Below are 10,632 nucleotides of genomic sequence, written 5' to 3' on the forward strand. Positions count from 1 at the left end.
CTAAAAATATTCGAACTGTTTGGAAAAACGGATTGAAAAGTAGAAGTTAAATTTTTTTCAGGGAATCTTTTCGACTCTGAAAATAGGCGGGAAAAACCCAAATTTTTTCGAATGCATAAAAATCGAATTTTTACTTCGATTTTGCGCCATAAATCAGTATTCCTACTTCCCAAGCCAATTCCTAAGCCTCATTTAGTGTTTTTGCTAATTCAAACTCCTATCCTATCATGTTACTACCTACGAGCCCGATTATAACGCCCCAAACTCCAAGGACCGTTACAGTGTGTCTTGTAAGCAGTGCTAAACTCTCTAATCGAGTCATTTGGCCAAAATCGTGTATCTAAGTATGATTAGCGGTTTAGGGATTAAAATTTTTGGTTAAGATGTAACGTTTCATTAGAATGTTTACTGTATGCATTGGAATCCCAAAAATATAATTTAAAAGTCTATTACAAGAAAATATTTACAATAGGCCGATCTAAGCGGCAAAACAGGGTTTAACCCTAGTTCCTCTTTCAACCCTCGATTGTGGCGGTCGAGCAGCCGCATATGTACACATCGCCACCTAAGCTCTCCAGCTCAAGGATGGTCCAGCTTTCTTTTGCCTTTACCTACACCACATAGCACCTGTGAGCCGAAGCCCAGCAAGAAAACTTAATATGCTCATGAACAGTAATAACATGTCATCAAATCATAAGGCACACGCCTAGCAGATATAGCCCTAATCAAGCAGGCAAACAAGTCCACACAATGATGGGTATCCAGAATAAGGAATCCTGCTCTCCTGAGTGGATGACTATCAAGTCAATCACAATCAGATAAGTGATTTATCACTGGTGGTTCCGGTAACCATACCGGGCTGATAGCCCTGAATAAAAGAGTGACAGTGGTACAAGTCACTAAGGTGGGTTTTGTTCCCTTTTATAAATAAGTGATCCTTTCACTAGCTTAAACATGATAGGTGCATGATGATTAGTCACCAACATAACCTTCCTCGTGACCACAAAGTCATAATCATGGGATATTGCTCCCTAGCCATGTGACAAACCGTCACCTAGGCCTTTGGCCCTGGCTCTAAGTAACTAGTCTTAGACTAGACAAGCGCTTATAATTTTCATCGACCTTCAGGTCGGTCCAGCATTAATGCCTTAGAGTCATTCAACGCTGATATTGATTAGATCTAATCTTCATTTGGCCCTACGTTCAGGACGCTTATGCTGCTTCTGACTCTTAGGTCAGTGATACGCGACCAGTGTCGTCCCTGACTAATCAGTGCACAAGTAAACAACATTCGCTAGCATTTAATATGCAATCAATGTCCACATTAATCAACCAACATGCCTCAACAACAATCATGCATGTCATATACACATGGTATAGTTTTCTTACCTCTGGTTCGAGCGAGAGTTAGAACAAGAACGACCCTTGAGAACGATCGATCCTTAATCCTTTAGCGGTCACCTAGTCATAACCAAATACAATCTCCGATTAATGAGAATCAACAAAGATAGGGTTGGGACCCCGAAATGTACCCACACGGTGAGTAGATTCGATCCCGGGCCTTAAGGATTGAAACCCCAAGCCAAAAACCCTTAAAAACACTCAAAACAAGGTTCTGAAGAAATAGGGTAGCGCTACCCTCCAAGCGCCCCAGCGCTCTTCACAGAGCCAAACCGCCCGCCCTAACATCCCCTGCAGGTAGCGCTGTAGCGCCCCATACTGGGCACTGTAGCGCTACCTTCAGCCAGCAACTGCCTAGAAAATTCTTCCCTTGATTCCACCATTTCTAACCCAAACCAAAAGCTTCCAAACATCAAATTAAGTCCCAAATGAACCCAAATACCATCCTCACATGCCCCAAGCATCACAACCACAAGAACCCTAGCCAAAACTCCAATCAATTCCCAACTTTCCAACTCAAAAACCTGCTGAAACTTAACTAGGAAAACAGAGCAAAAGCAAGAGTTATAATGGCTAAAAAACTCACCTCAATCTCAGCAACAAACCCTCTTCAATAGTGGAGCATAACCCTAGCTTATCCTAGCTTGGTTCCTTGGCTTGATTCCTCAAAAAAAGCTTGAAAATTCAGAGAGAAATGGAGGAGAAATGATGTACGGGAGAAGGTGATTTTGGTGCTCTATTTTGAGTAGGTTTCTACAGCTTTCTAAGCTTAAATAGCTGAACAAATCCTTTAGGGTGAAAAGACCTAAATGCCCTCAAGTCTAAAATAAACCTTAACAGCCACCAAGGGCAAAACCGTCCTTTCACACCTAATTCGTTAATCATAATTAACACCCTCCAATTCTCGCTATTCTCAATATTCTCAATTACCAATAAACCCCATTACCCTTTAATTCCCGGTAATGCTCTAATCATTAAAATCATCTTGAGACTCATCTCGAGCCCCGAACTTAGTCCCGTTATGATCAGACCGAACACTTGCATTTCATGATCGTCTCATGCCGAAAAACTCGAAAAAATCCACATATAATGTGGTTCCATTCATAACTCACCCACATGCACGAAAATACACAATTACGCCCTCAACGGCCAAATTACCAAAATTCCCTTATAATTAAAAATACACCCATATGCATGCGTTTATCATCATATCATAATATTATTCACATAAACATGCATATAATCATTTAATAACATAATAAATCAATTATGTCTCGGCCCCCTAATCAAGGTCCTAAACCTTATTAGGAAATTTGAGGCATTACACCGATTACCCCTGAATTGTTTTTCCTCAAGAACATTCAAAAACTCAAAGCCCGAATAAACAGAAAACTAGAGAAATGAACGTTGCATGGTATAACAGAGACAAATCAATCAATAAATTTACTTGAATGGAAGATTGAAGTGAAGTCACGAGTGTTGATACAAGCGGCTGAACAGACACACCACGAATCACCAAAGTTTTCTGAGTTTTTTCTTACTTTTTTGCTTCTGAGTTCTTGAGAAGAAGAAGAGTGGTAAAAGGTAAAAAATGAGAAGAGTATGCTATTTATAATGATCGTGGCATAGCTAAAAAGGTAATGATGGGGGATGAGTTTTCGAAACGTGTGGAATCGTGTTAGCCATCAAAACACTTTTGGAAAAACTGCAACAACCATAATTAGTCACTTTTTCGAAAAGGCGCTGACAGATGTGACAGGTCATACAGAAGGTCGGTCGCAGTAAAATAACCTTAGGGGGCAAATGTTTACCCAAAAAAGGACTACTTGTTGACGTGGCATAATTAGCCTACACGTGGCAGTTTAAGTGAGTATAATCTGTTCGACCATCGACCAGAATATCATTGGCTCATCAGACATCATATTTATGGGCGACCAGTCTTGTCGTATTTTTTCATCTATTTCCTTCAGATATGTAATCTTATAATTACATATTAATTGTAATTTTAATTATTATTTAGATACGCCTGTATTAAATGTAATTAAGGCCCATTGACCCAAAGAGAACTCCTTGAGCCTATAAATAAGAATCAAAAGGCCCAAGAGAGGGGGCTTTTGAACTTCGGAATTATAAGAGAAAAATAGAGTGTTTTTATCCAAGATAATTGTATTCATCTAAAAGCTTGTGAAATTTGTGAATCCTAGTTCATTGATCACAGTTCTTGGAAATATACATCAATAAGAACACTAAGTGGAGGTAGATTGTTACCATTTTATTGGGACCGAACCACTATAAATATTGTGTCGTTTATCTTTTTGTCTTTATTTCATCTCATTTTCTATCGTTTTACTTTACTCTGCGTCGTTTCCAATTCGAGGGTCATCAATAATAATAAAGAAAATTTACCCAAAAAAGCTCCAAAATAATTTCCCAAGCTCCTCTAGTATTGTGTGAACATTGTCCACAATATTTTGAACATAGAACATATAAATAACAACCTACATTGTCAACTTTCAAGCTATAAAAATTTAGAAATTAGGGAAAAAAAGATGAAATCTACTTACCAATAGGGATTTCCAAAGCTTATCTGGATCATTAATTAATATGGGGATGAAATATAGCAAAAAAAATAAAAAAAATTGATGCAGGACTCGGTTTAGTTCGATGCAAGACTAGGTCCATCACATGCTAGATCGGGTATAGTAAAATGTCACACTAGGTCCATTAGATGCTAGACTCATTCCATTTGATGCCAGACTCAGTTTATTTCGATGCCACATTGGGTATATTCGATGCCAAACTGGGTCCATTCGATATAGACTAGATCTATTTGATGCGACAATGGATCCATTCGATGCCTCACTTATTCTAGTTTGATGCCAGACTGAGTCCATTTGATGCCAAACTAGGTTCATTCGATGTCAGACTGGGTCCATTCAATGCCAGATTGGGTTTAGCTCGATGCCAAACTGTGTCCATTCAATGCCATACTAAGTCCATTCGATGCTAGACTTGTGTTAGTTCGATGCTAGACTAGGTTCATTCGGTGCCAAAGTGAGTCCATTCAATGCTTGACCAGGTTAATCTGATGCCAGACTAGGTCCATTCGATGCCAGACTGAGTCTATTCAATGCCTGACTTTTGTTATTTTGATGCCAGACTGGGTCCATTCGATTGTAGACTTGGACCATTCGATGCCAGATTGGGTATATTCAATGCTAGACTAGGTTTATCTGATGCGAGACTAGGTCCACTTGATGCCAAAAGGGTCCACTTGATGCCAGACTTGTTCTAGCTCGATGCAAGACGAGCTTCATACGTGCTATACTAGATCTATTTGATGCCACAATGGATCCATTCAATGCGTTAGTTATTCTAGTTTGATGTCAAGCTGAGTCCATTCGATGCCATGCTAGGTTCATTCGATGCCAGACTTGTTCTAGTTCGATGCCAGATTGGGTCCATTCAACGCCAGACTAGGTCTAGTTCTATGCCAAACTGGATCCATTCGATGCCATACTAAGTCAATTCGATGCGAGACTGGGTCAATTTAATGCTAGAATTGGTCAATTCTATGCCAAACCGGGTTAATGCCAGAATTGGATCGGATCAGATTTTGAAGATCCAAATTGGATCGGATCAATTATTGGGTGATATATGCAAAAATTCAATAAAATCGAACCGATCCAATTGTATATATATTTAAAATATATTTATTTATTTAGGAATATGCTTATAATTTATATTGTATTTGTATGGTGTTGTATCATTTTGAACAAATTAGTCTTTTTATTTATAATATTATGAATTATTTGAACAAATTAAGCTAAATAAATGCTAAAAAATATTTGATAGATCTAATCCGATCAAATACATAAGCACGGAGACACATTCAATGGATAAAACTGATCCAATCCGATAGATAATTAGATCGGATAGGTTGTAAAAATCCAACATTCAATAGATAATTAAATCGAATCGGATAAACCTAAAAACATTGGATGTAATACAATGAACATTCCTAACTTTTCTTCTAAAAAAAAGTGGGACCACTTCTTTTTTTTTTTCGCTCTCTTTTCTCTTCCAGAGTCTTTTCTCTCATATTAAACATACAATTTTTATTTTTCTCTCCAAAATTTTATTTTCTCTTCTTCCCTCTACCAAACATAGGCTTGGGAGAGAAAGCTCTATATTTTTTGAATAAAAAAAAACTTTTGGAGTATTTTATGGCATGGGCTTCAAAAAGAGCTCCACTGGTGGCTCTCTTTTGTATTTCCGACCAATAAATAATTTTCGATACAATTTTTTTTATGATTGTGTATATTGTAGTTATTTAGGGCATTCTGTAAATTTTTCAGAAAATTATAAATAATTTAAAGTGCCGAAAATTAGGTTCAAACATGCTATTTTTCACATGCATAAAAAAATTAATCATGCATGCAACAACCTAATTTTAAACTAATTTTCCACAATGTAAATTATTCAAAAAATTTTGAAAATTTACCAAATACTCTAAATAAATATATTATATATAATCGTAAAAGAAATTAGTCTGAAAATTGTTAACAAAAAGCGTAATCTTTAATAAATCATAAATCGTTTGTTTTTCAAGTAATTGCCCACGTCACATCATATTTTTCTTGTACAGGTAGCGAGGTATGCTTTTTCATTAAGCTAAAGCCATTCTTTCCCCTAAAAAAAGCCCATACTTGTCCCACTCTCTGTACTCTTCTCTGTTTTTCAATCATATCCTAATACACTCTTTCGTAAGAACCCTCTCTGCTTTAGCCCAAGCCTTCAATTTTTTCGAGTGTTTCGCGTATATGGAGGTTAAAGAAGGAGAATATTCCTGCTGCTCCACATAAGGTTGAACTAATCTAGCCTCTTCTTTTGTTTTTCCTTTTATTACTATGATTTTGTGTTGAAATTTACTTTTGGAATCCATTTATTTTCTCTTGATACACCGTAATACACAAGTAGTTTTCTTGTTGTTTTATATATATAAATTGGTAGGTCACGTATAATCTAGTCGAGTAGTTGAGTGGGTTCAGCCAAGAATCGTCAATGAAGCATCAAGAAATTAGCTGTGTTTGAATTGTGGTTAGTTGAGTAGTTTTCTTTGTTGTTTGTTGTCACAGCTCAATCCACTTTGTGTCGTTCTCTTCACATGGCTGAATCTGAAAGGGGCGTGACAAAGAAGAGTGATCCTCCGGAGAAAAAAAGGGTTAAAATGACATCAATCACTGGGCCTGAGGACAGAATTTCGAAACTCCCCGATACAGTCATTGTACACATTCTGTCGTTTCTTCTCACCAAGGATGTCGTTCGGACATGCCTCCTTTCAAAGCGTTGGAAGTTCATGTGGTATTCAGTTCCCAAGCTCTTTTTCTCTGACACTAGTGATACTGGTCCTGTGTCTACTATTCCTGATTCTCAAAAGTTCCACAATTATATCGATAATTGTTTGGAACACCGCAAGAAAGGTATGTATTTTATTGTCGATTCAGCCATAGCTAGTTTTAAATGAATTATTGTTATCGAAGAAGCAAGGCTCGCCGCATAGATAAATGGTTAGATTTTGCGGTTGAGAATAAAGTCAAGGAATTGAGTCTTTGCTTGATGCCAGAAAAAGGTAGGGTGCTCAACTCAAGAGATTTGACTATTTTGGAGTTGTCTCGAATTGAGTTGGGTTGCTCATTTAGTTTTCCATCCTTGAAATCATTATCATTGTTAAAAGTTCGGCTTGCAGATAATGTAAAAAATGATGTGCTATCCAAGTCTTTGTTGGATTGCCCTTCTCTTGAGAAATTGTTGTTAAATTCGTGTCATGACTTAAGTATTGATAATCCACTCCCTTTGCGAAGTTCAAGCCTCAAGTTCATGCAAATTTATTTCGATATATCTCTTCAAGTTGAAGCTGAAAATCTTGAATCTTTGGTGCTGCTATATAATACTGTTTGCTTTGGGGAAATAAAATTCTCTGCATGTAAGGCAATTAGAAACCTCGAACTGAAATTTTGTCGTTGGAGAATGCCAGACCACTCATCATTTGAAGATCTCATTTCAAACTTTCCTCTCCTAGAGAATTTGACTCTGGAGAATTGTTATGGCATGTTGAGGTTGGGGCACCTTAAAATTTCTGGTCAACATATGAAAAGTTTCAATTTAAAAAGTTTGTATAAAGTGGATAATATGATCAAGGCCATCACAATTAAATCAGCTCCAAAATTAGCTTCATTTTATTATGGTGGTAATATCGATTGTAGCATATCAGTAGAGTCATCCAATTTGCTGAATGGAAAATTTGTACTTAGAAAGGATCATTCCAAGTATGACACCGATTTGTTTATCCAAATGGTGAATTTTCTGATGAATCTCAATTGCTCTTGGAATATGGTAACTCTACACGTTTGCTCAGATCAAGTATGTTCATCAATGTCTTCTACATTATTTCTTTATTTCTCTTATGTGATTATTTGGCGATATTTTATTTTGCTATATACCGCACATTAATGTGTTTATATATTTTGTTAAAACTTATGTGTACATGAAGATTCTCATCATGCCAGAAGGTTTAAAGAGGATATGTCGTTCTCCTTCACTTGATTGGAAGCATCTCAGATTTATTAGTGGTTGGGAGTCAGAGAGAGGATCAGACTTGAAGGATTTCACCCTCTTTGCAAACATTATCTATTAACGGAAGACACATATTCTAGTTGCTTTACATTACATTACAGTGTTATCATCTTATCAAAACTGATGCTATAATTCTCCTTTTGAAATTGTATAGGCTATATTATAGTACCTTAGTACTAATGAAATTGACTACTTTCATTTCATGTTGCCCAGTGGAATTGTTTCGAGAGCTAAACAGGGGTGGTAGAAGGTCATAATGTCCCCTTATTCTAATGTATTTTGGGTAATCTCTGTTTTGTTTTTTGAGTCCCCATGTTTTGAATGAAGTTCGAAGTTAAACCCCCCAAAAAATAAAATTCTTTTCATATTTTCTTATCAATGAGTGGATAGGATACTATCTACTAATTTTGCAGTTTATTGGAATTTTGCAAGACTGCATATGAACTCAGCTCAGGTTGCCAAATAGTTTTGCCATTTGTTTTCACTTTTAATTTTTTAACTTTTTATTCTATGATGTTACTTCAATTTAATACCATTAATCTATTCACTTAAATGGTTATCTCGTATATGTCAAAAGCTTTATGCACTTTCTTATCTCGCATATGTCAGAAGCTTTATGCACTTTCTATACTACTTTTAGTTTTATAATACTTTAATGTGATACATATAGAATTTAACACATGCATTAATTATTAAAAGAAAAGTTGAAGAACACTTACAATTCTCTTCACCACCTCTCAAGCTTCTTCGTCAACAACTTCTCCTCTCTTGTTCATCCGTGTCATTGTCCACATCTCAAATCTATTATATTCAGTCAACTCATGACTCAATTCCTGCTCCATTTGTTTCTACCAGTGCATAACCACAATGCACTGAGTGATGTGGATACTTGTTCTGAGCCCGAGCATCTTGTTTTATTTTCCTCATCTCTTCCCACTCTGAGGTTAGTCTTTTCGTAACAAAATTTTTCCAATCTTCAGGTTGGTAATACTCGATGTAGTCTAATGGAGGCTTGGTAAGAATCTCAGGAGTTACCTTCTTAAAGACATAAATAAGATCTTTTGTTAGTCTTGTTTTCCAGTTTCTCCATATTTTTCTTGCTTCTTTGATGACGTATGTGTTTAGCAGAATTTGGTAGTTTGAACGTGCCCTGCACAAAATTAACAATAAATTTTAAACTTTTTTCAATAGATTAATTTGTTAGGATAAATTTAATAGTTAATATTAAAGCTTACCTGGATTTGACCCCATATAGTCTCCTTTTTATCCTTCAGTATATGTTTATAATAATTGTCGACATCTAAAAGAAGGGTTATACGTGATAGAAGACCAATCGAGTTGTTCATCTTGGTCCCCCATTTTTCCATTGCTCAACCAAAGTGATTGTACTCGGCCTCATAATTGCAACCCTCACTTCTTGCTTTGAATACATTACTACAAATCGATTTTCCCTTATGCTTCTTATATTGTGTATTTGTTGGTGTTGTAGGATCGACCCCCCTGCGGACCATTACCATCATCATCAATAAACGGATCACCCTCATCATCATATGGTGGATCCATAATCAATGAATTTGCAGTTAAGTGAACAAAATTTGTATATGTTTGTTTACCTAAAAATGGCTCCTGATGACGTGCCAAGAGTTTATTACACGTGGTTGGCACGTGGTAGCGTCAAAATGAAGGAATGTTGTTCGACAATCGACCAGGTGTTCCTTGCATCATCAGATCTCGTGATTAGATGCGACTAGTCTGGTCGCATGCTTCGGTTTATTTCCTTTAAAGATTTGTAATCTTGTAATAACTATATTTATTATTTTTTCTTTATTGCCTTGATACGCTGATATTAAGGATAATTAAGGCCCATTGGCCCATGTAACCTCCTTGAGCCTATAAATATGAATGAGAAGGCTCAAGGAAAGGACTTTTGAATCTTGAGTCTGAATACTCATAGAAAGAGCACAGTGTGATTATCCATCGAAAAATTGTAATTCTCCTAAGGCTGGTGAAACTCAAGAACCCTAGTTCTTTGATCACGGCATTATGATTCAACATCAATAATAACACTAAGTGGAGTAGGTTATTACCACATTGTTGGGGCCGAACCACTATAAATCATTTGTGTCACCTCTTTACCTTTTGATTCTACTCTTGATTTCTGTTTGTTTCATTGTCGTTATTTTGACTCTGTGTCATTGGCTAAATCAAGGTTCAACATTCTGGTGCTTTCATTGAGAGATTGATCAAGAAGCTTTAAGAAAATCAAATGGCAAAGACATCCATGAGAGCTGGACAGGTTGCTGGCGCTGCGTCATCTCAACCTCCTCCTCCAAATGTGGCTGAGAATGAACCACATTTAGATTTTGAAGAGGAGGAATTCGATTCAGAAACACTGAGGGCAACACTGGGGGTGTTGCAAGATGAGTTGGCCAATCTGAGGGCCAATCAGGAGAATGCAGCAGAGACCTTGGTGCTGCAGCAAAGGGAGATTGAACGTCAGTGCCAGGAGCTGAACGAGTGGCAGGCGGACATGGACCGTCGGCAGAGAGAGGCCACGACCGCTCTTGAAGCAACCATTCAATTGGTCCGAGGACA

The 10,632-nt window shown here is 37.0% G+C and overlaps 1 protein-coding gene across 2 annotated transcripts; it reads left to right on the forward strand.

Annotated features, from left to right (window-relative positions):
* Positions 1 to 6,080: 6,080 nt before the first annotated feature.
* On the forward strand, positions 6,081 to 8,240 carry LOC133783035 (putative FBD-associated F-box protein At5g53640). 2 transcript variants are annotated; one of them, XM_062222553.1, is made up of 4 exons: positions 6,081 to 6,267; positions 6,540 to 6,884; positions 7,151 to 7,824; positions 7,955 to 8,240. In XM_062222553.1, exons 2-4 carry the CDS (start codon positions 6,569 to 6,571, stop codon positions 8,096 to 8,098), a joined length of 1,134 nt encoding a protein of 377 aa, XP_062078537.1. In that variant the 5' UTR covers positions 6,081 to 6,267; positions 6,540 to 6,568; the 3' UTR covers positions 8,099 to 8,240. The 2 variants fall into 2 exon arrangements, with proteins under 2 accessions (XP_062078537.1, XP_062078538.1); XM_062222554.1 differs by having other exon boundaries at positions 7,971 to 8,240.
* Positions 8,241 to 10,632: the final 2,392 nt, after the last annotated feature.

Source organism: Humulus lupulus, chromosome 6 (genome assembly GCF_963169125.1).
Source record: "Humulus lupulus chromosome 6, drHumLupu1.1, whole genome shotgun sequence".
In the NCBI taxonomy this organism is placed as follows: domain Eukaryota; kingdom Viridiplantae; phylum Streptophyta; class Magnoliopsida; order Rosales; family Cannabaceae; genus Humulus; species Humulus lupulus.

Coding starts and splice junctions, on each gene's coding strand:
- LOC133783035 (XM_062222553.1), top strand. CDS start 6,569: ATGGCTGAATCTGAAAGGGGCGTGACAAAGAAGAGTGATCCTCCGGAG. Junction 6,885..7,150: donor TTTGGAACACCGCAAGAAAG/GTATGTATTTTA, acceptor TTCGGCTTGCAG/ATAATGTAAAAAATGATGTG. Junction 7,825..7,954: donor TACACGTTTGCTCAGATCAA/GTATGTTCATCA, acceptor GTGTACATGAAG/ATTCTCATCATGCCAGAAGG.